Here is a 22003-nt window from a genome sequence, read left to right on the forward strand (position 1 = left end):
CTTAAACTATACCAAACCACATTGTCTTACCATTAAACTGCATCTGTCAATTTAAAGCATTTGAACTTAGTGTCGGTTTGTGTTTTCAAGAACCACAGGGCTTAGTTTCGTGATTCGTTATACTAGAACTGAATTGCTTTTAGTATTAGTCCAAGTGGTGAGGAAATGAAGGAGACTTGAAAATTAAGTTAAGACTAAATTAAATCATGGCTTCGACTTTTCTCAAATATAACAAGGGAAAAAGATGCAAACAGTACCTGATCTTTGGCCCATTAGTAACTTTAGTACCTGAAAAAAAAATATATATCACTTTAGTACCTGAAGTTCAAACCCCGACCCAACTTTAGTACCTGGAGCCGTTAACTCAATAACGGCGTCTGACAGGTGGCATATATTGAAGGGTAATTTCGTCCTTTCATATTTAATTAATTCATTATATATATATATATATATATTTTTTTTTTAACCTCCTCTTCCAGAGCTCTCTCTCTCTCTCTCTCTCTCTCTCTCTCTCTCTCTCTCTTTCCTTAACCATTATCAATGACCACCCACCACCACCGCCAGAACCCTCATTCCTCTCGCCGACGCTTCTACCCCACCACCTCCTCCACAAAAACCAAAACCAAAACCCTAGAAGAAAAAAATTTTCTTTGCCGCCACCCTAGACCAAAAAAAAAAAATTTCTTCTAGCATTGCAGCACCTCCTCCTCTTGCCTCCACCTCTCCAGCCCCACCCACCTTGTAGCAGCCCCTGCCGCGAAGCCCCACACCCGGCCATACCAGCACACCAGGCCGAGCGCTGCCTAACCTCACCCAGTCACCCTCCATGCCTAGTCGCTGCCTAGCCTCACCCAATCGCCCTCCGCGCTATTGCCCCCGCATCAGCAGCCCGGCCCCGCGCCTCGCGCCTGCCAGCCCGCCCCACGGAGCAAGCCTACAGCCTGCAGCGCCCACCCTCGATCTCGCCCCGCAGCCTGCCCACCCTCGATCTACTAGCAGGTGAAGGAAGAAGAAGAGAGAAAAGAAAAAAGGAAGAAGAGAGAAAGAGAGAGAAAAAAAAGGGTGACCCGGCCCAGGAAGAAGAAGACGAAGAGCTTGAGGAAGAAGAAGAAATTTAGTGAAAGGACGAAAATACCCTCAAAGTTTGACAGTTGACTAACGCCGTAACGGCCAACAGTGTTTTAGGTACTAAAGTTGGGTCGGGGTTTGAACTTCAGGTACTAAAGTGATATATATTTTTTTTTTCAGGTACTAAAGTTACTAATGGGCCAAAGGTCAGGTACTGTTTGCATATTTTTCCCATATAACAAAAGAAAAAAAAGAGAGAGAAAGGCATAACCGAGTCACCGCAAAAGAAAATATATACATATTTTGTTTTTTTTTCTTTTCTAATGTAGAGATTTGTTGTTAAAGGTAAAATAGAAATCATACTACAAACAAAAAAAAGAAAGAATATGTCGTACCCTTTCAAAAACAGAAAAATTTGTCGTGCACAAATCGGGGAAGGCTCTCATGAATCATGACAAGTGCCTTCACCACAAACACCTCGTGACCCGTGCCCCCAATTACGCGTCCACTTTTAATTTAGCAAAAATTTAAATTAATTTCCGTACACTTTACTCCCCACTGCCCGTAATTAAATTTTATTTCCCTTTCGAGAAAGTTTCGCTTTCTCTCATAATTAATTTCCCTGCAAAAAAAAAAAAAAAAAAAAAATCAAAAAATCAAAATAGAAAGTCCAAATTGTATAAAACGCCAATTTGGGACAAGATTTTTCCTTCTCTCTCTCTTTTTTTTTCTTTCCTCTTCTTGTTTTGTGTATGCAAGTTTCTCTCTGCTTCCTCCAATAATGTCATAGCAACCCTTCACTCATTTCCCACTTCTTCCCTCTGTAAATATCATTTCAGGGCCTCCCCAAATTTTTGGTATTTCAACCCCAAGAATGGAAAAAGAGCCTCTTAAGCAGTCCCTGAACTGAAAACTCAAACTGGGTCCTGTCTCTAATTCTGATTTGCGCTCCAAAGCTACGTGCTTTCTCTGCAAAGATTGAAGCTTTTTTCGTTTCTGGGTCATGTGGTTTGGTAACTTGTTGACTTGATAGAGCAACTGGGTTTTGTTAATTCGTCGAAATTAAAGTGTTGGTTGGTTGGTTCTGTGTTCTTGGAGATTCAGATTCTGGGTTGGTGAGGTAATATAGTATATGCTAGATCTTTACCTTTTTAATCTTTTATACCAACTTTTTAAATTCCTTGATGGTGTCTCTCTCGTATTTTTAAAAGTTTGATTCTTTCTGAAGCTGTTCATTGGTTTATTGACTGATTCTACTTGTTTATTTTAATGGTTGGGCTTGTGTGTAATGTGTAAAGTAGCAGATTAGTGGACTTGACTTAGATCTGATTGATTTTTTTTACAAATAAAATTCAAATAAGTTCTGGAGTCTCTGGAGTTTCTCAGCTACTATGAAGCTAATGTAATTCTCATATAACATTAAGCACTCGGAAATTTGTGGTAACAAAGCTGGTTTTGGTTGTTTGGAAGCATGACAAGGAAAGGAACTGCCAATTGAAGTTTGGATGCTCTTTCTCTTGCTCTTAAACCTGAAAACTCCAAGGAATTTCGGAATATTGTTGGATCCGAAATGCATCTATCCATTTGCGGTGTTGTTAGTGTCATCAAAGATACAAAGCTAGTTAAGCATCCAGTAGTGTGGTAAAAAAGATAGCAAATATGAAAAAAGAGTGAAATGAGTGTATTTAGGCAGGCAACCATTGCTAATGGAGCTGTTATGATCTGCACTGTATATTTTAAATTTGTGTTTTTAATGCAATGTGTTGAGGGACGGGAAAAGAAGTATCAACTGTATCTGACATGAATTTCAACCTTTTATGGTGTATGCATGTTTCTCTCTGATTTCGAATGTGGTTGTTCTGTATGTTCAAGCTCTGGCGAATCTTTTCAGACCAATATTGTAGATAAAAAACATCACAGTGACTTACCATATTTCACCGTTATTGATTTGCACTGAGCCCATTAAGGAAAACATCGGATGCTTGTTTAAAGCCAAAAGATATGATATTTGTATTCATTTAACAATCTGAATGCTTCCAGTTTGGAATAGATCTTATTTAGTGAGATCTTGCTTCTGTGTGTTTTAACTCTATTGTTATATTTATGCTTTCGCTGTGAACTGTTCATGGATTTGTTGACAGTATTAAAATGGTTTACCTCTAATGATTTTAAGAAGTTGATTTCCCGTTCTAGGTAAAACTGCCACAAGTCATCGTTGTTATTTATTTGTGCAAAAGTATTTACTGTCAGTGACCACAGCCTTAGCTTGAGCAATACCAGAGCCATACTAAAGAGATGTGGTCCCTTGCATTCAGCTGAAATGAAGACGTTACAGGTGCCACTTTACAATTTTTTAACATAGTGGTTGTGATATCTAGCTTGTTTTGTGCACATATTGCTTTTCACTAAATTGAATACTCCTATTTTGGGTTCCACAGAGTGGGCAAGAAATACAATCTTCAAACCAAGCTATACATGATACACAAGGTGACCAAGTGAAAAACCAAACAAATGAGGCTCCTGGAACTGATTCAGCTTCAATATCATCTTCAGGCAATGACAACAAGAAAGTATCACGCCAAGATATTGAACTTGTAAGGCCACCAAATCAAACTATTCTTGCAACCTTTTCTTTTTCTTTTTCTACATTTGTTATTCTATTATGTTTTACCGTGTTCTGAATATTGTTCTCGAATGAGTTAGACTAATACATTTTCCATCTTTGTGATGGTATGCTCTCCAAAATGAATTTTTGTAGGTCCAGAATCTAATAGAGCGGTGTTTACAATTATATATGAATAGAGAAGAGGTGGTTAAGACTCTCTTGACTCGCGCAAGAATAGATCCTGGATTTACCACTTTGGGTAGGTAACTTCAGATTACAATTTAAAATATGTGTAACCTGACTACTCTAATTACATATCTTAAGCTCTTAAACCAAGAATTGGTTGATTATGAAAACCATGATCCTGGTGTATGTGTTTTCCATCAGTTATATAAGTAAAATTAATCCGTATTTTTTATTTAATTTTTTGGTTGCCTTTGTCACTTTTGGCATAGGATCCACTGATCCACAACTGAAATGATGTGGGACCGGGTAGTTCATGGTTATATATGTACTAGACATGTTACTACAGCTATACATGACATTTTCTCCTATAATGAGGATTTGATGAATTAAATATCTTAAGAAGCTACATGATATTTTTCGTTTTAAACGTAATATATGCACCTTAAACTGATCTTGTCATCTTTCTTTTCTTGTTTCAGTATGGCAGAAGTTGGAAGAAGAAAATGCCGACTTTTTCAGGGCCTATTACATAAGGCTAAAATTGAAGAAACAAATCATCCTGTTTAATCATCTACTGGAGCATCACTGTCATCTGTCGAAGTATCATCCCATGCATCCAAAGGTTCCGTTGGCACCTATACAGAATGGGATTCATCCCATGCCTGGTAAGTTTTCAGCTTACAGCAACATGGAGGTGTAAGAGCAAGATTTAATCCTATTTTGATAGTAGTAGGTCTGTCTATCCTCGTTTCTCCTTTGGTGGATGCACGAGGATCATAATTGGGTTCCTTAATGGTAACAGAACTATGGTCATTTGGAACTTTGGGTGAATTCTTGATTGACGTTAATGAGGAGGGTAAAACATGATGCTTGATAAAGATTAAGCTAAAGAATATTACTTTTGAAAATATCGTGGTTACAGATGTATATAAGCCTGGGAGTATGTGATTGATATGTATTATGGTTTATATGATGATTTCCATTTGTATTCACTGCCGCTTGTTTGCAGTGCAGTTAACAACTTACCTATGGGATACCCTGTCCTTCAGCAACCTCCAATGCCAGCAGCAGGTCAACCCCATCTTGATTCCATGGGAATATCTAACTGTCATGTAGTTAATGGAGTTCCCGCACCGAGCAATTTCCATCCAATTCGGATGAATTCTGGGAATGAGTGAGAATCTGTCCTTTGCCTCATTCTCTGTTTAATTACTAGTTAACATGCCAGTTAATATTTTAGCGAAAAAGAAAAAAAAGTTTTGTTCCGCCCCTGTTCGCATTGTAAAAGGAAGTATATTGGTTCAAAGTCCAAACATGTGTATTGGATGACTGTGGCTTCTAATCTGCTCCTATATCAGGTTTTGTTCAATAGAATTTTTGCTAATGGAAACTGTTTTTCTCCTTTTTGAAGTATGGTGATGGATTGCAGTAGTTCTGATGTGGTTCCTGTAATTCCACCAAACAGCAACATGTCATCCATGTCCGAAATTCCTGTCAGTCCTACATCAGTTGCATCCAGTGGTCATTTCCCTTTCACTGCATCAGAAATATCAGGAATGGGAGTAGACACATCAGCACTTGATACAACATTTACATCTGATGTGGCAAGTAATGGGTTGCAGCTTGGACCCGATGGTGGGGGTGGCAGATCACTGGATCAGATCCAGTGGAATTTCAGCCTATCAGATCTTACAGCAGATTTGTCCAACTTAGGAGGTAAGTTTATTGGAACCACTTGTAACCGTCTCTAAGCGTGTAAGCTACCTTTAGAAATTGTGGACAATTTATGTATCAAAATACTTATAGTAGAGCTGTATTCAAAGACATGAATGCAAACCAGGAGCAAAAAGAAAAGAAACTGTACAAACTGTTGAAAGCCAGACACTATTCATTTTGACACAGTTGATTTATCAAACATATAGGAGGAAACATACATGCTTAATTTACAGACTTGTGCAAGATTTTTCCATAAAGTTTTCTTGCATGTACATTCTATAATCATTGAAGCAAAAATTGAATATGTACGAGTTCGTGAAATGCTGTTATGGCAGTAAAACTTTTGGTACTTCTAAAACTGTTAAAAGGCTGCTTACATGTGTGGCCAAATATAGTTAGATCCAAGCATGAACAAAGAAATAGAGTTGCTGTTGTATAATGCATGTCTCACGCTTTCTTTAATGTTTGCCGGGATATCTTTTGCAGATTTAGGAGCCTTGGGAAACTATCCTGGCTCCCCCTTTCTGCCTTCTGATTCTGAAATTCTACTAGACTCTCCCGAGCAAGAGGATATAGGTAATGGAAAATGCCTCTTTTCATTAGTTTTACTGATTTGTGAGATGTGGTTGGAGGTTCAAACATGCCTAAGATTGATTGTTCCCTTAATTTCCCTTGTTAGCAATTGAACCATGCATAGTATATCTTGGTTATCAGTTACTAATCACTTTTCCTTGCTTTAGCAGAGGAATTCTTTGTCGATTCTGTCCCCGAGCCACCTTGCTCTCAATCAGACGACGAGAAACCGTAGATAAAGGTGGGGAAAGTCCCGTTACACTTGAAATTGATAGGAAGGAATATCGCTCCATTAGAGTTTGTCATCCACTCACTAAAAGACACTTCAGGGTTCTATTATCAGCAGGTTTCAACATTTCTAGTTAGCTAGTCTGATCTGTATTAGCATACAGATAGGAAATTCCTTATAATCGACTAGTATTTGTAATTTTTCTTTCCAAAAACTTAATTATCGGCGAAAGTTGAGGAATAATTCAGTTGGTTGTCATGTATTTGGATAAATTGGTATGATTAATGCTACTTCAAGCATTATCATCCACCTCTTGCCAAGTTCCCTCTTTGCTTATATGAACTTATTACTTAACATTCATCTAACATACCAAGTAAGAGGGTGATGTTTTTTATCTCAGTTTTTTAATTATAACGGTTTCTTGGATTGCAAGTTACCGGAGATTTCACACATTTGAAGGGGACCAACATATATTCATTGCCAAACTTTCAATTGATAAATCTAGAAGATTGCTCCTTTTTGACACTCGTCATGAATAACTGTATAAAATTTCACCTACTTGGTTCATTTTCAACGAACAACGTGACAAACTTTAATACAAATGAGTGTAATAACATATTTTCAAGCATAAAAGCCTCCTGGTCCTGGTCCTAATTTCACATTCCATTACATTATTATTGATTCATATTTGCCTAATTGGACTAATTCTTTCCCCTCTGTTTAAACACTAAAAGCCAAGACAAACTTGCCTCCTGAACTGTTTTGTTGACCTAATTTACAAAGACTCTGTCTAGATATTAGTTAATTGAATCATGACATTTCAACTAATTAGTACAGATGAAAGTCCTCCAAGTACTGAATTGTTGCCGGCTATACGTATTTGCTGGTTAAGCATAATCTTAACCCTGTTTTTGTTTAATTAGACATAATCACATCGGGCTAATGCGATTTACTGCTAATAGGTTCGTGATACCAATATTGAACCGAACTTGGAAAACCTTGCTCTTTTTTTTTTTTTTTTTTTTTTTTTTGAGGTAACCTTGCTCTTTTTTTCTGTTAGGATTTGGAACCTAACGTAACTGACAGGCTCATTTCTATGCTCGGCTATTTTTAGTTATGAAGAATGTTGCAAGGATATACAACTTGAACCTCAAGCTGAAATAAACTAAATATTAACCATCTTATAAAAAATCCTAAATAATAGTAAGAGCAAGTTCACCCGTTGGGTCACCGGGTCAGTTACTATCAATTGCTTTATAAACACTAATTTCAACCTCTGGGTCACGGGCACAGTTTTCAAACTGAACTGGTGACCTCTGGGTCACTTTCATGACCTGCAAACTGAATCGGTGACCCAGGTCAGTTTGGAAACTGTGTCCATGACTTGGAGGTTGAAAATAAACACTAAAAAACAATGGATAGTAACTGACTCAGTAACCCAACGGATGAATTTGCTCTAAGTAGTGTCTTGTATAAAAAAGAAAACATAAAAAAAAAATACTGCATTTAAAAGGAGACCCAGTAAGGTTGCTGTATGTTGTGACTTGTGAGATCACAAAAGATGAGTCATAAATTCATAATTGATGGGGCTGTACGTCAGCACGTGGTTTGCATTGAAAGGAGACACAATGAGGCAGGCTAGCCTTTATGTGAAATCATCTTGAAAAATTTTTACACAGGGCAAACGTAGCACGTGGTGGTGGGGCAGTCAAATTAAAATTCATAAAATTTTAAGGGAAAATGATCATTTACCCGATTTTAGGCTAAAAATTGCCCACTTGCTCCACCAACTGTTTTTTAACCCCATTTACCCAAAACACTCTAAGGGATTATTTCCCCTTTACCCAATTAATTCTTTTTTCTTTTTTTTGGAGACTTTTTTGCCCTCTCCTTCTTTCTCACTTAGAGAGAGAAGTCACCTTCCACCTTGCTGTGCTACGGTGACCAGTGGCCGGCGCGGTCTCCGGCGAACGGTGACCGGATTCCTGCGACCGGTGACCGGATTCCGGAATCCGGCTATTATTGCCCCCCAGTAATCATATTACTGCCCCCCAAAAATCATATTATTGACGTCCAGTGAATTGTATGAACTCCCAAAACCAAAATGAATACACTACATGAACAATTGATCAATTTATAATCATATTACTGCCCCCAGTAATCATATTATTGCCCCCCAATACAAAGTCTAATGTTTCTACTGCCTCCCAATAGACCACCAAAAATGCACCTTTTTGTAGGATTCACAGATAATTTGACTTTAATACACAGAAAACAACATATAACTTATCAAAACACCACACTATAGTGATCCATGTCCCTCGTATCAAAGTCTACTGGGGGCCAATAATGTGTCTACTACCCCCCAATAATGTGTCTACTACCCCCCACAGTTACATTGCAATGTCAGATTACTTACATTGTTGAACATATAGTAGATCATTGGCTTTCATATTCTCTTCCATTTAGCAAGAAACAAAGAAGAAAGAAAGTAGTCAAAGTACAATAGTGAAAAGTCGCTGTGCCCCAAGACGGCAAGGTTTCGATTTTGGAGAACTGCAATTAACAGCAGGATCGTGCATGCTAACTACATGGCATCATCTCGTTCACTCAATCACCACACTCAAATATGCAGAGCACCAAATTCCGACTCCGCTCACAGAACCTCACTGGAACCCGGCACAGCAGCCGGAGATGGCCGAGGACGGCAGTTCAATAGTTGCAGAGTTGGACCGAGCGGCAGAGGGATTGTCATCCAGAGAAGCGGAGCTAAGGCAAGAGATTGAGCAACACAAGCACGAAAAGGCGGTGCCGGAGGAGAAGCACCAATTCGAGATTCTAGAGAGGCTGAAGGTGAAGGACGAGCTCCGGAGCCAAGCTGCTGATAATGGAGCAGTTCCCGGAGACCGTTGCCTCCATCGTCTCCTTCAAGGTCGAGTCCGACGTCATGTTCCTTGACGGCATCGACTTCCTCAAAACCGACGCAGAGATCGGCGACGACGGCAAGCTCCACGTCAAGGTGTGGAAGTCCAACGCGTCCAGACGATCGCTCTCGGCAATGACTCCTTGCGCCGTCCAACCTCACCGGAGCGTGAAGCAGAGAGAGAGAGAGAGAGAGAGAGAGAGAGAGAGAGAGAGAGAGAGAGAGAGAGAGAGAGAGAGAGAGAGAGAGAGAGAGAGAGAGACTCTGGGAGGAGAGAGAGTTTGAGAGGAGACAGAGATCGATGAGTTTTAGGTGAATTGACAGGACAAAATTGTCAATAGATATTAAATTGGGTAAGTGGGGTTAAAAAACTCTTAGTGGAGTAAGTGGGCAATTTTGTTGTTGAAATTGGGTAAGTGGTCACAGAAACGTGTTCCGAAACTATCGGTACTTATTAAAATAAAATACTCAAAACACCATCTTGCATGTTAACTGATTGGACAGCCCTGCCAGCCACGTGATGCGTTTGCCCTCCGTATGAATCTCTCATCATTGAGGGGGTTTCGTGGTCACTTGATTATTGAACCTTGTATGGTTGTATGATACCAACACCCCAAAATTTCATTTGTCGTTCTTGACAAAGATGGATGACCTTATTGCTGATTTGCTGGGAGGTCTTTTTCGATCTGCTGCTTTCTGAAGCCATTGCCCTTTGAGGAAAGTGGATGCTTTAAGGCATAAAGGGTTAACTTGGAAAGTGTAGGTTATGAGAGCTTGATACAATCTGCAGTTGCACAAGGGTTTCGGACATCAAATGACAGAGAAGGAGCGATCTATTCGGACTTGAAACTTCTTCTAACAAATTAAGTGGGGAGAGATACAATTAGATCGAAGGATAGTTATTGAATGTGTGAAACTACTTGGTTACAAAGATTTTTACGATTAATCGGAAAAATAAGAGCCTTATAAGATGACAAACTTACCCTCTAACACTTAAAATTTAAGAAATATAAAAGTTGTTTCGTTAAAATTTTACAAAAGCGAAGATTCTCATATAGTCTAATCAACAAGTAGCATAAGGCAAGTTTAAAGCCGCCTTAACAATGAATAGCTATTACAAGACCAATGTTTTGATCACATGCAAAGCAAGCTAATTAATCATAATAAAAGCAAGCTTATTCTTACAAAACAAGATGTTAGATATCTCAAATTGTCACACACTAATTTCTTTATTCCATTTGCCTAATTAGATTACTGTTACAAAGCCACAAGTTACAAGAGAAAACAATAAACCATGGAAAAAAAATAGTCAATACCATCAGTAGCTTCTTGGAGATAACCTCATGGTGGCTGTGGCTTGACTGACTTTTCTAATGCGTGGACTCTGTCTATCTACCCTTTTTCCCTCTGATATATATTCCCTTTGAAACTCAATTCTCCCATATAAACTGCCATTTAGAACCAACCTTCTCTCCCCCACGAAATTTCGAGCTCTCTGTGCCTTTTGCTCAGAAAACGAAATTTCTCATCCTTGACCATCGAGTTTCAGGTCCTATTAGTACTTTTTCTCTGCAACTTCCATCTTGGTTTTGTTTGGAGGTTGGAACTTGGTGAAGAGATCAAAGAGACTTGCTCTTTGTTGACTTGGGTTTTCATGCAAAGGTACAGTGAGGAAGTTAACTTGGGGAAGGGGTTGAATTTTCTGGTTTCTGAATGTTCTGCATGCAACTTCTCTGGATTGTCTTTGATTTTGTGAATGAATGAGGTTGGAGTTTGGTGTTGATTAGTACACTTTGTTGCTCATCTTGGATTGTTCATTCTTGATTTTCTGGTTAATCTCCCACCTCTGATTTAGTCAATTTTTGTACACTAATTTTAATTGTATAATATCCACAATCCCTAAAGTTCAAGTCTAGATTATTATGGTGTAATTGCTAATTCACTTTTTTATTTTTATTTTTTATAACCCTCATTAATGGGATGGTTTATTTGAATGAAAGTATGCATGTTAACCTAAACGATTTACATGTGGAAGGATTGACTTGGGTCAACGAGAAAGTTGACATTGTAATTGATTAATAGTCATGCTTGTCACTCTGCATTGGAGATTTGATACAGTACCAATAATTCAGTTCTTATTAGGCAAATTTTCAATATTCAAGTTGGAATCTTGCAGGGCCTGGATTGTAGCTCTTCCAAGAAGTAAATAAAGCAAATCAGAAGATCCTGATATGAATCTAAAGGGGACTAAGTTTGTAAGGTTAGTTGGTTCAAGCCTGAGTGATAATAATTTACTTCAATGTTGCTCTTAATTACTACTTCTGTTTGCTTCTAACTACTTATGTTGGATACGTACAGCGCTGGATTTGTTAGATGATTTTAGTTTCACTTAATAAGCAGTCCACTGATCAAGTTGATTCTGTACTTACCTAGCTAACACTTGGTTTTGTGCTGCTTGGTATGTTTGATGTTCTATCCAGGTTTGCGGATTGGCATTCAGAGGGATCTACAAGTTCTGAGAGGGAATTTTCAACTGATGATGGACGAAATCCAAGAAGCCCCAGGCCATCTGTGAATGCAGTATTGAGTAGTATTCGGAGAGGTTTCGATAGGGGTTCAGATAGGTTTAAAAGCTTCAAAAAACCATTAAGTCCCACTAAGCAGCCAGCAAAGGAGTCAGGCCCTGGGAAGAACATTCTCGACCCTCAGGGATCATTTCTTCAGAGTTGGAATAAGATATTTGTGATATCTTGTGTCATAGCTGTGTCATTGGACCCATTGTTTCTTTATACTTCAGTGGTTGATGGCAATAATAAATGCCTTGGTTTGGACAGAAGGCTGCAGATCATTGCTTGCGTTCTTCGTTCATTCACCGATGTTTTCCATATACTTCATATTATTTTTCAGTTCCGCACTGGGTTTATTGCCCCATCTTCTAGAGTATTCGGAAGGGGTGAGCTAAATGATGACCCTGTGGCCATTGCAAAAAGATACTTGTATTCATACTTCATCATAGATGTTCTAGCTATTCTTCCTCTGCCACAGGTAACAATGACTTCTTTTCAAGTATTTCAAAGCTCTAGAAAGTATGTTAAAATTGGTTAACAGCTGACCTCATTAATATTTTGTTCTTTTAATTTGTTCAGGCTGTAGTTTTTGTCGTAGTCCCTAAAATAGAACGTCCAGTTCCAATGGCCGCAAAGAACTTATTGACGATTGTGATTGTTTGCCAATATGTGCCAAGACTTATACGAATCTATCCGCTATACAAAGAAGTTGAAACAACTTCTGGCTTCCTGACTGAAACAGCGTGGGCTGCAGCTGCATTCAATCTTTTGCTCTACATGTTAGCCAGCCATGTAAGTTTGATTTGATAGCTTTCAACACTATCCAATAAATCCTTTCGGTTTTTCTGTTCTGATGATAGATGCTGTATACCAGTTAGTTGGAGCATTATGGTACTTGTTCTCCGTAGAACGAGAGTATAGGTGCTGGCGTGATCATTGTGGAATAGATGTAAAATGTAAGAAATACCTATACTGTGGCTATGTCGAGGAAAATAACTATGGCGGGGAAAATAAGACGACAATTGTTAACGGGTTAAAAGCTTCTTGCCCTTTTATCAACCCTGAGGACATTAAAAATTCATCTGTGTTCAACTTTGGAATATTTTACGACGCTCTGGAGTCTGGTGTGATGGAGACGACAGATTTTCCAAAGAAATTTTTATACTGCTTCTGGTGGGGTCTGCGCAGCCTTAGGTTTGTGATCATAACTTTTAACTTACTCTTTAAGTTTAGTAGTCAAGCTTTCTTCCTTGAGATTGCATGCAGATGTACATAACAAGGTTTAACTTGGAGCCGTTTTGCAGTTCTCTAGGTCAAAACCTCAAAACAAGCACTTTTGTTTGGGAGATACTCTTTGCAGTCTTCATTTCTATCTTCGGACTGGTGCTATTTTCATTGCTCATTGGAAATATGCAGGTAATTCTTGAATCTCAGTGACTGTCTTGACAACATATGCTGTGACCACATTTTATAAGATTATTACAGTTGTGCTGAGCTTTGTGCTCCATGCATGCCATCTAGACTAACTGATGAGGACTTGGAGAGTGTTTTTGACCAAAAACCAGACTATGGATTCTGTAAATTGAATTAATAACCTTGGACTATAATGACATTTGTGTCAAATCAATCTCTTAGTAGTGTTGCTGTATGACACATGTTAAATGATTCTGTTCTTCAAGTTTGCTAAGAGCTGGACTGAGTTAGTGAAAAATGTTAAAACCTCATTTCATGTGATGTTACAGAAATTTCTGCAGTCAACAACTGTGAGAGTTGAAGAAATGAGAGTGAAAAGGCGAGATGCAGAACAGTGGATGTCCCACCGAATGCTCCCGGAGAACCTGAAGGAAAGGATCAGACGCTATGATCAGTATAAATGGCAAGAAACAAGAGGTGTTGAGGAAGATACTCTAGTTCGTAACCTTCCTAAAGACTTGAGGAAGGACATAAAACGCCATCTTTGCTTGGCTCTTGTTAGGAGAGTGAGTGTTTTCACTAAAAGTTCTTCATCATTATTTGTCCAAGTATTAGCAGGTATTTTCATTGCTTCGCTTTTCCTTAGGTGCCAATGTTCGAGAATATGGATGAGCGACTGATGGATGCCCTGTGTGATCATCTCAAGCCAGTTCTTTTCACAGACAACAGCTTCATCATCCGAGAGGGTGACCCAGTTGATGAGATGCTATTTGTTATGCGTGGAAACTTAGCAACTATGACTACTAATGGTGGAAGAACTGGCTTCTTTAACTGTGCTGATCTTAAGGCCGGTGACTTCTGTGGAGAAGAGCTTCTTACATGGGCATTGGATCCAAAATCCACTTCCAATCTTCCCATCTCAACTAGAACAGTGGAAGCTAGAACTGAGGTTGAAGCATTTGCTCTCAGGGCTGATCATTTGAAGTTTGTCGCCTCCCAGTTTCGGCGCCTGCACAGCAGGCAGGTCCAACATACTTTCAGGCAAGGCTCTAAACCATGGTTTTGCATTTTTAAGCAAAAATAACCCATTGTACAATCTGAACGAAAAGTGACATTAGCTTCTGTTCAAATATGAAATAGAAGTAGCATCCTCCTTTTTTCTTTTTTGTCAGCTGCTATTCTTAAAGTAGAGTACTTCTGATGACTTGATAGGTAAAACCTAAGAACTTGTTATATTAAATCAAAGCGGTATTAGATATCGGGATTGAAAATACCGTTCTTCTTGACAGCTTCAATCTTGATTTTGTAGTAATGCTAGCCTAAATGTCTACTTTCAGGTTTTACTCCATGCAGTGGAGGACATGGGCAGCCTGTTTCATACAAGCAGCTTGGCGCCGGCACTGCAAGAGAAAGCTTGAGAAGTCATTACATGAAGCAGAAGACAAGCTGCATGATGCTTTTGCAAGAGATGCCGGAACCTCACCAAGCCTTGTTGCCACTGTATATGCATCAAGGTTTGCAACCAATGCACTACGCGCCTTGCGACAAAAGGGTGTGCGTGACACTAGACCTTTACCAGCATTGATGCCACTGCTACCTCAGAAGCCCACTGACCCTGATTTTACTGCAGAACATCAGGAGTGACTTCATCCTCATGGTTATCACACACCATCTCAATTTTGTATCTATATACAAGGTCCTTTCTTAGAGGTTTCCTGTGTACAATATCTTAGTAACTCTGTGATCCATTGAGGATTCTTCGTATATAACTTACTATTTTTTGTTCTCTTTTGATCCAAGGAGGGTCAATGTGCATACTAGCTTCATACATGACATTACATCATATTATAAATTTCAATGTAAAAAGTATTTTCCTTTTGTAAAATGGTAGAATCCAGATGCTCAATATACTTCCCTTTTTGGTATCAACAGCTACCTTACACCACTATATAGTTCACGATTAACATAATTATCAATATGCTTTTTTCAAGTAGGATCACTGTCACACCTTTTAGAGCTGTTCTACTTTTTACAGTGTGAAAATCATGTAAGATCCACTCCAGATATGAGCTGAATAAATAGTTTAATCTATAGCATATTTCCTAAACCAAAAACAGAGACTTTTTCTCCGAGGTTTATGCACCTTTGTATTTGAAAAGAGGTACAGAAAACCAAGTTTAATGTCAATACAGATAGAAACAGATCATAATTTACTACCTACGAAGTTGTTGTATCAAAAGGGAATCCACTGTTAACTGACTTATTCGCCGTCTAGTCCTAAATTATAACTAACTGATTAGCACATTATTATTGTGCCAAAGTCCTTTGCTTCAGAAAGCGGGGTCCGTGCACCATGGAATGGGTTCAGGTAGATCTTTGACTAATTTTGTTTCCTTTTCCCCTTGACATGCTTCTCTAGACTTTTGAGTCTCTGCTTGAGAATTGAAGATGACGATATGCTTCTGTCAGAAGCCTTCGATGTCTCTGTGCGTAATGAAGGTTCGGATTCAATAGTAGTGTCTTTTTTAACTGCTTCAAACAAAGAAAATGGAGGCTGTGATGCAGCAGGTGTCTCAGGAATTTCAGGAAGATTAAGTAAACTCTTCACCTCTGGACGCCTAATTGCTGCAGGAAGATAATATGGTCCGTCAGATTGAAATGTTTTAGAAAAGATTAGCTCAAACAAATACCAGAGCTGAAAGAACCCTAGGTTTTGCTGGTTTATCTAACATATTACAATTTTTCTATCATGCCCCAAGCAATGTCTATATGGCTTGTGTACTTTAGTAACTTTCCTCCAGTAAAAAGTTTTTTACTTGACAGAAAGAAAAATGAGAAAAAAAAATCCTATGCAATCACTGTTTGGTGAGATGCTAAACCTCAGGCAATGTGCATTCCATGCACACAGGTTTGATTCTTGAAGCAGCATTGCCAACTAGATTCCAAGAAAACCATGAATGGTCAAAGAGTACGCCAATCACATTTGAGCATCTCATCAATGCAAACAAATACCTTGCTTCAATAGTTCAATTCATAGTGTGGTTTCAAAAAAATGACATACCAATTGAAGCTCATGATTTTTAGGAAATACTCACCTAATCCATATGTAAGAGAGAAGATGTTGGAGGTGAGCCAATAACAGAACAGTGCCTGAAAAGGAGTCAAAAAGTGAAATAAAGGATTCTGCTGCAGTTCCTAACAAATCCTATTTTCCCCCATGAACATTGAATTCAGAAAATTCACTTACCTTGGGGAAGCTCATCATAACTGGAACTGCAATGACAGCTAGGATTCTAGAATAGGTTTTCATAGTTTGGGCAACAGGATTTCCTTCCAGACCTTCCTGCATGTTGCACTGAGGAGGAAACAGTGGAAATCACATAATTAAGCACTCTTTAGAAACCATTATAGAAATAAGACAAAAGAAATGGTAGCTGCAAAAACTATAAGTGGTATTGACTCACAATCAATGGATGCTTACTTCACCATATGCCAAACACGTATTAGTTACCATACTAAGTCATACTTTGCAAGAAAAATCAATAAAAGAAAAGCCCTACCTCAACTGTGATCCAGAATGTCATTGCTGTCAGAATTGGAAGGATCAGCACGCTATCTGGAGTTGTGAGATCAGTAAACCAGAGAGCTCCACCATTTTGAAAAGACGGAACTTTCTCAGCCATGTTTCTAATCTACAATAATAAGTGTTACAAAATTTGAAATTAACAAATTCAAGAAAAAGAGATATATCAAATCTTACATGGAACTAACAGATGCTATAAATTTGATGGGCTCATATCTTACAGCAAGAAAGAAGCTGATGAAAATAGGACCTTGAATGAATAATCCTTTCAATTGAGAAAATGGAGTGACTCCGTATCTGCAGAATTTTATGCAGTTTCATAGTTAAATACTTAAATGCCTGGGCATGCACACAAGATGGCTGCATGAGGATAGGAACTGAAATGAACTGTAGCTAAGAAATCTCTATCTAAACTCAAAGTTTGAAATAAGTCATGGCATTTATTAAATAAAAAATGATAGCCAAGTATAGCTGACAAACAAGCAGCTATAAAACGTAAAAAATTGACTTCAGAAGTGATTCAATCAGACTGAAAAACACTTACTCATGGAACAATGCCATCATCCGTTTCTGACCTTCTCTTAAAACCTCAGGATCTGCTTCCTAACAAATAAAATGTGTTCAAAGTTTCAAATCCTTGAAAATGAAGCTTTTTGCAAACTGTATAACATCCACTATATCATCTGAGACAATGAAACTTGGGAATGAAATCGACAACAATGGCAATCCGCTAAAAGAAGCAAACATGCTACGATGGATTCTGATGAGTGTCATCATATAGACTAACATGCTCCCACATTGTTCAAACATCCCAACCACCCCTCCCCTTACACATGAAAAAGAAAAATAATAAAAAAAAGATTATTCATACCATATTTTGCATCTCTTGTTTCAACTGCTCTAAACGAGGCCTCATCAACTGCAAAATGAAACACAAATTAAGGTAAACACAGTGAGGCACGTATAAAATGTTCTGTCCTTCCAAACCAACTCAGGAAGCTATATAAAACAATAAAAAAGCTAAGACCGCATAGATCAAAATGACATATAACAGGGAGAGATGACAAAACATGACTGTCGTAGAATCGGGTAAGAAAAAAGACGCAGAGAGAGAGAGAGTAAATTTAAGAAATCCTTCTGGAGTATCTATGACAACCTTTTTGAACTCAAGCATACGGGAAATTCATTGATGTAATTCTAGTTTTCCACAAGAGATCCCCACATGCATGAAGACCCACATACAGAAATCCATTGACTATAAGGAAATGAACAACTTACATTGAGCTTTGTAGTAGCCCTGAGTTGATCAATAAGAAGAGGAATTGTAGCCACTCGAATCAAAATAGTTGTTAAAGCTATTGATGCCCACCTGGAAAAACAATTAATTACTTCTGAGGATAACCAAGAGTAAGTGGTCTCTCACTTCCAGACAAGTCAAGTATTACAAACCATTGATACTTTGGCAATTGCAAAGGTTTTCAAATATGCATGGCATACATTTGAAAATACAGAGTTCTTTTTAAACAATTATTATAGAAACATAGCTGTAAATCAAATTAGTGACATAAATTTTGTACCTCTATTTATTTATCTCCCCTTTACGTTTCTTAATTTTCACTTGCCTTGATTTGAGCAAAAAAAAAATCAACTGAATGTAAAGAATGGTTATTTATATTAACATTCCTCCAAAACACTATGGATTTCAACTTCGTGTGCTCAGTTTGATCATTTATTTAGTCTACTCAATTTCAATATCGTGATTTCAAATTTTCCCTTAGATAATGACCTTTCCTAGAATTGGTGAAACTGTGAAGTGAATGTGTAAATGCCACACCAACAGAAAAACAAACACGACTGAGAGTTTGAAAACCATTCACCCAGAACATATATACCATATAATGAAAATATTTTTCAGTGAAATAAAATAGGTACTATATGCACATAGAAACACAGCTCATTCAACAAATAAATATTCCGGCACCAAATTGCAAAACATCACATCCATATAAAATGTCTCAGTATGAACAATAAACAACATCTAAAAATTTACTTAAAGCATCACAAACAGACAAATAAAGATCACAGAGAACAACCAAGTGAATCCCTCTAAAATCGATTCACTTACCAATTCAATCCGGTAAGAGAATGAACGAAATCGATCAAGTATTGTAGGCCAGCAACAGGCAAGAAAGAATCTGCTGCAGCAACAGCCACTTCACTCACAGCCGGTCCTTGGGAGGTAACTACTTCCACAGTCTTATCTGTAATAACCTCCGCAACATATCCAATGTCATCCATCTTATCAGACCCATCACCAATTGTGGTTGACATATGCCTATAATGAAAGGATCCAAGGCCCATTTTCCAAGCCAATGATGAGCCTGTCCTCCCTCTACTTTGAGAACCAAAGCTAAATCCAACTGTCGAGTTGTAAGATCCACTTGGCAAAATACTCTTTATGTTGGGTTGAGTGCTTGAACTCGGTGAATGTGATTTAGTATCCTCATTGTTATCATGAAGGACGTGACTCAATGAAGGATGGAAACGTCTCGTGGCAAGGGTCGCCGTGGTGGAGACAGCACGTCTACACGCCATTCCAGGTGCCTAAGTTCTGCTGAAAGATGTAGATATGTTTTCATTATAAACAGGCATTACACGTTTAACACAGAACAACAACAAGGCAAAACAATATGATCAGTACACTCACACCATTGCCTGCAACTTTTAGGCTTTACATTCATAACCCACTATGGTTTACACCAAGTAGGAGAAAAGGAATATTACATTCCCAAGTTCCTGTTGGTTCTTGGGTCTTCAATAATACTGAAATATAGTGGGATACAAAATCCGTAATCTTTTCTCAATCAACCAAAAGAACATGTTCATAGATTCCATGAAAAAGCTTCACAACTTGGGATTAAGGCTTTTTGGGGTTGAACCAAGTTAAGTTTTACATATAATGAATGACTCACCAAGCCCTAATGAATATAACCCAATATAGATTATGAACCAAAGCATCAAACTTTATTGGGTTTAACATTGAAGTCGAAAACAATGAAACCAATGAGTAATAAGCATGAAAGGTTTAGACTTTGCGTCGTTTTACTATGTTTTCTTCGCAGCCCAACAGAAACTAAGAAGAGAGCAAGAGAAAGCATTCACCTTTATGACTCTTCTTCTCTCCCGGACGCAAGAGACTGAAACTCCATCAGGACTCGGAGCAACACTGCTTCATTTTCATAATATTCTCGGTAAGCCCTGGCAGGCTTAGTCTCAAACGCCATGTCGTGTAATCAGAATAACTTTTTAAACCTCCACATTATTTACCGTCCAGTAAACATGTTATTTAACCCCAATCCCGCGGCAAATGGTCATCTAACGTCACCCCAATTACAAGCATGGATATGCACGTTATGCTGTTTTGTACATTTCTTGGGCTGAATTGGGCAAGTAAAGTATTAAGATCTCTCGACGGCATTTCAAAAGTTTTAGCTAATGATTGTATTGGTGTTTTCAATTTTTGTAATGTTTTTGTTAAATTTACCGTGTTTCGGTCACTCATAGTTAAAATATTACAAGCACACACAAATATTGTCAAATAAAACAGGAGATAGATATAAGTAATTTCAGTTATTACACTCTTTTTCATACACAACTAATATTATTCATTACTGAATAGTACATTATGTGGGAAATAAGCACTATTATTTATTTCATACTCCTCTCATTAATTGGGGATTACGGTCTTGCTATAGCATACAGGAATCATGCTTCAATAACCCATTAGAGCAAACCTGCATAGCAAAAAACTAAAGTTTAGTACCTCCAAACTTCAATGTGTGCTCAAGAATGACATTAACTTGTACCATATAATGTGATAGCAATAAGATATCTCGAGTGTGTTTTAATTACTTGGAGCAGTCGGTGTTTCGATCGATTGGAGGAAGGTCGAGCTTCAGGCCACATTTCTTGGGAACAAGAGAGACTCTAGATGGCTCATAGTCTCCAATCTTGGACAAGGCGTCCTTGAGGCACAGGCATATGTCTTTCTTGTCTCGGTTGGAATGGACATTGTTGCTCAGGTCCTTAGCACCATTGCAACAAGCCTGAGATAGCTCTTCAGTTGTACCCTTCACAAAAGTGAGACAAGGGGCCAGCTCCTGGGCTATGACGGGGCATGAAGGCGCAGAATGTGCAGCCGAAACGAAGAAGAGAATGGCTAAGAATGCAATCAAGCGAGCCATGGATGCAATTCTAAGTATTAGGTAGTGAGTTGGGACTTGGAAGCAAGAAGTTTGATGAAAATCCTTGGTTGAATTGTATTACTTTAAAGACTGGAAGGAGTATATATAGATGCTCAAAGTGCTAGTGTTTCAGTTTTAGAGTTTTAGAGTGCTCTCTAGCTATTGTCATGCTAGTTTCATTGGAAGTAATCAGTTCCTATTTCCACGCCGGGACTTCTTTCAAGTTTTCATTACGTGAATAAATTGAAAAGAGCCAATTTCCTACGTAATCACATTTACAATTCACATCTCATCCTCACACACATCCAAAATTGTTATAATCTACCACTTTGAAGGTTTTAAAATACTTGAAGAATTAAAAGTCTGAGTAAAAGCAAGCTGGAAAAACCCAATTCCAAAAATCTGGATCCCAATCTCCATTCTGTACTCAAATTGCTCAATTTATTTTCTGTTTTAAGATTTAATGGTTAGGCATTGGATAGTTAGAAAAAGAGAAGAAAAAGGGAAACTTTTAAACAACCACCTAATTTCAGATATAAACAAATATTGAGACAAAATCTATGAACAAAGGAATCAGATCCTTTTCGTGTGATCAAATAATTCAAAACTGCCGTATCCCGTATCCTTGATCACAGAAAATGACACTTACTAGCGGCCAAGTCCTATTTGAAATGAAAACCAAGTGTTTTATGTCACAATGAAAGGATTACAATCTTGGACACTACAGGCGACCTAAAAGGCTTGACAGTAATACACTAATACCACCTCTCCGGCAAAAGTATTTTCTAATTTAAATTGTGAATAAAAGTATAGATAACTTTTGCCGACGTGCAAAACTATTTCCTGATTAAAACTGTGAATGTAAGACTTCAGCATTACGTCGGTAAAAATATTTC

At 38.1% G+C, this 22003-nt stretch overlaps 4 protein-coding genes across 6 annotated transcripts; 2 read left to right on the forward strand and 2 right to left on the reverse strand.

Moving 5' to 3' along the window:
- The first annotated feature begins 1781 nt into the window (after positions 1–1781).
- On the forward strand, positions 1782–6713 carry LOC112181971. Its single transcript, XM_024320382.2, has 9 exons — positions 1782–2188; positions 3262–3403; positions 3507–3662; positions 3827–3932; positions 4339–4524; positions 4874–5033; positions 5271–5575; positions 6062–6151; positions 6319–6713. Exons 2-9 carry the CDS (start codon positions 3389–3391, stop codon positions 6381–6383), a joined length of 1083 nt encoding a protein of 360 aa, XP_024176150.1. The 5' UTR covers positions 1782–2188; positions 3262–3388; the 3' UTR covers positions 6384–6713.
- A 3928-nt stretch (positions 6714–10641) lies between these two features.
- LOC112181969 (cyclic nucleotide-gated ion channel 1) lies at positions 10642–15186 on the forward strand. Of its 2 annotated transcripts, none has more exons than XM_024320374.2 (9): positions 10642–10962; positions 11477–11560; positions 11781–12345; positions 12447–12659; positions 12742–13061; positions 13172–13283; positions 13610–13846; positions 13927–14321; positions 14618–15186. In XM_024320374.2, exons 2-9 carry the CDS (start codon positions 11532–11534, stop codon positions 14922–14924), a joined length of 2178 nt encoding a protein of 725 aa, XP_024176142.1. In that variant the 5' UTR covers positions 10642–10962; positions 11477–11531; the 3' UTR covers positions 14925–15186. The 2 variants fall into 2 exon arrangements, with proteins under 2 accessions (XP_024176142.1, XP_024176143.1); XM_024320375.2 differs by lacking the exon at positions 10642–10962 and adding an exon at positions 11011–11131.
- Positions 15187–15346: 160 nt separating this feature from the next.
- On the reverse strand, positions 15347–20142 carry LOC112181970 (mitochondrial inner membrane protein OXA1-like). Of its 2 annotated transcripts, none has more exons than XM_024320379.2 (10): positions 20026–20142; positions 18989–19477; positions 18142–18232; positions 17735–17782; positions 17408–17466; positions 17085–17160; positions 16841–16972; positions 16528–16635; positions 16376–16430; positions 15347–15905 (listed from the first exon to the last, which is right to left on the reverse strand). In XM_024320379.2, exons 2-10 carry the CDS (start codon positions 19456–19458, stop codon positions 15661–15663), a joined length of 1284 nt encoding a protein of 427 aa, XP_024176147.1. In that variant the 5' UTR covers positions 19459–19477; positions 20026–20142; the 3' UTR covers positions 15347–15660. The 2 variants fall into 2 exon arrangements, with proteins under 2 accessions (XP_024176147.1, XP_024176148.1); XM_024320380.2 differs by having other exon boundaries at positions 18989–19474; positions 20026–20130.
- A 362-nt stretch (positions 20143–20504) lies between these two features.
- Positions 20505–21176, reverse strand: LOC112186740 (probable non-specific lipid-transfer protein 2). Its single transcript, XM_024325245.2, has 2 exons — positions 20776–21176; positions 20505–20657 (listed from the first exon to the last, which is right to left on the reverse strand). Exons 1-2 carry the CDS (start codon positions 21105–21107, stop codon positions 20636–20638), a joined length of 354 nt encoding a protein of 117 aa, XP_024181013.1. The 5' UTR covers positions 21108–21176; the 3' UTR covers positions 20505–20635.
- Positions 21177–22003: the final 827 nt, after the last annotated feature.

Source organism: Rosa chinensis, chromosome 1 (genome assembly GCF_002994745.2).
Source record: "Rosa chinensis cultivar Old Blush chromosome 1, RchiOBHm-V2, whole genome shotgun sequence".
Lineage (NCBI taxonomy): Eukaryota > Viridiplantae > Streptophyta > Magnoliopsida > Rosales > Rosaceae > Rosa > Rosa chinensis.

Bases quoted from the DNA above. Each gene is read 5' to 3' on its own strand.
- LOC112181969 (XM_024320374.2), top strand. From the start codon at position 11,532: ATGAATCTAAAGGGGACTAAGTTTGTAAG. The intron at 11,561-11,780 runs GTTAGTTGGTTC...TGTTCTATCCAG, and splicing joins AAGGGGACTAAGTTTGTAAG to GTTTGCGGATTGGCATTCAG. The intron at 12,660-12,741 runs GTAAGTTTGATT...GCTGTATACCAG, and splicing joins TCTACATGTTAGCCAGCCAT to TTAGTTGGAGCATTATGGTA.
- LOC112186740 (XM_024325245.2), bottom strand. From the start codon at position 21,107: ATGGCTCGCTTGATTGCATTCTTAGCCATTCTCTTCTTCGTTTCGGCT. The intron at 20,658-20,775 runs GTAATTAAAACA...TTTGCTATGCAG, and splicing joins CGAAACACCGACTGCTCCAA to GTTTGCTCTAATGGGTTATT.
- LOC112181971 (XM_024320382.2), top strand. The intron at 4,525-4,873 runs GTAAGTTTTCAG...TTTGCAGTGCAG, and splicing joins TGGGATTCATCCCATGCCTG to TTAACAACTTACCTATGGGA. The intron at 5,034-5,270 runs GTGAGAATCTGT...TCCTTTTTGAAG, and splicing joins CGGATGAATTCTGGGAATGA to TATGGTGATGGATTGCAGTA.
- LOC112181970 (XM_024320379.2), bottom strand. From the start codon at position 19,458: ATGGCGTGTAGACGTGCTGTCTCCACCACGGCGACCCTTGCCACGAGA. The intron at 16,636-16,840 runs GTAGGGCTTTTC...TTTCCTCCTCAG, and splicing joins CATTCTGGATCACAGTTGAG to TGCAACATGCAGGAAGGTCT. The intron at 15,906-16,375 runs GTGAGTATTTCC...ATCTTCCTGCAG, and splicing joins CTCTCTTACATATGGATTAG to CAATTAGGCGTCCAGAGGTG.